Here is an 883-nt window from a genome sequence, read left to right as displayed (position 1 = left end):
AACAACAACAACAACAACAACAACAACAACAACAACAACAACAACAACAACAAAACCACCAACAAAACCCCCCTCCCCCCCCCTTCCCCATCAATCAGGACGGGTAGCGCCTCAAATGCAGATAAAAAGTTGGGATGTCTGGGACGACCATCACAAAGACCACCAGGAAGAGAAAACAGATGGCTACAGCTCCAGACATCTGGGCGGTTGGTCGGTGGTCGGGGGCGCTCTCCTTTGTCCGTCTTTTCTTGGACAACTCGTCTGCCTCCAGCAAAAGGTCGGCTATAACAGACTGTCGGAGTTCCCACAGCTCGGATTCCGTGAGGGACAGGTTTTTGGTTGTGGCACACAGGTCGCAGTTCTGAGGAGAAAAAAGGAGGGAGGTGAGGAATGGAGAAAGGTTTTCATATATCTTATTGGGTGGGAGGGGGGTGAGAAAAGGAGAAAAAAGGGGGGAAGGGGGTGGTGGTGGTGGGAATGAGAAAGGGAGGGTGAGAGGAGGGGTGTAGTGAGGAAGCAAGGAAGGGAGGGAGGGAGGAGAGGTGAGATGAAGAAGAAAGAAGGGGAAGTATGAGGGGGTGGGATGAGGGAGGAAAGGGGTGAAGAAAGGTGAAAGGAGGGTGAAGGAGGAGAGGTGAGATGAGTAAGAATAAAAGAAGAAAAAAGGGAGGAATGGGAAGAAGAAGAAAGGAATGAAGAGAGGAGAGGAGGAATGAAAGAGAAAGGGAGGTAAAAAAGGTCGGCTATCACAGACTGTCGGAGTTCCCACAACTCCGATTCGGTTAGAGATAGGTTTTTGGTTGTGGCACACCGGTCGCAGTTCTGGGGAGAGAAAGAGGGAAGGTGAGGAAGGGAGGTGGTTATGAAGGGAGGAGGAAAGAAG

At 50.8% G+C, this 883-nt stretch overlaps 1 protein-coding gene across 1 annotated transcript in view; it reads right to left on the bottom strand.

Annotated features, from left to right (window-relative positions):
* Window positions 1-94: 94 nt before the first annotated feature.
* LOC101858222 overlaps window positions 95-883 on the bottom strand; it is a gene marked incomplete at its 5' end in the record, with an annotated part of 2,668 nt that continues 1,879 nt past the window's right edge. Inside the window, 1 exon segment of the mRNA XM_005110633.2 lies at window positions 95-361. Within this exon segment, the coding sequence (XP_005110690.2) occupies window positions 95-361 (267 nt within the window).

Source organism: Aplysia californica, unplaced genomic scaffold (assembly GCF_000002075.1).
Source record: "Aplysia californica isolate F4 #8 unplaced genomic scaffold, AplCal3.0 scaffold00921, whole genome shotgun sequence".
Taxonomy (NCBI): Eukaryota; Metazoa; Mollusca; class Gastropoda; order Aplysiida; family Aplysiidae; genus Aplysia; species Aplysia californica.
Note: the sequence above shows the minus strand (reverse complement) of the source record. Positions and strands in the feature narration are given on the sequence as shown.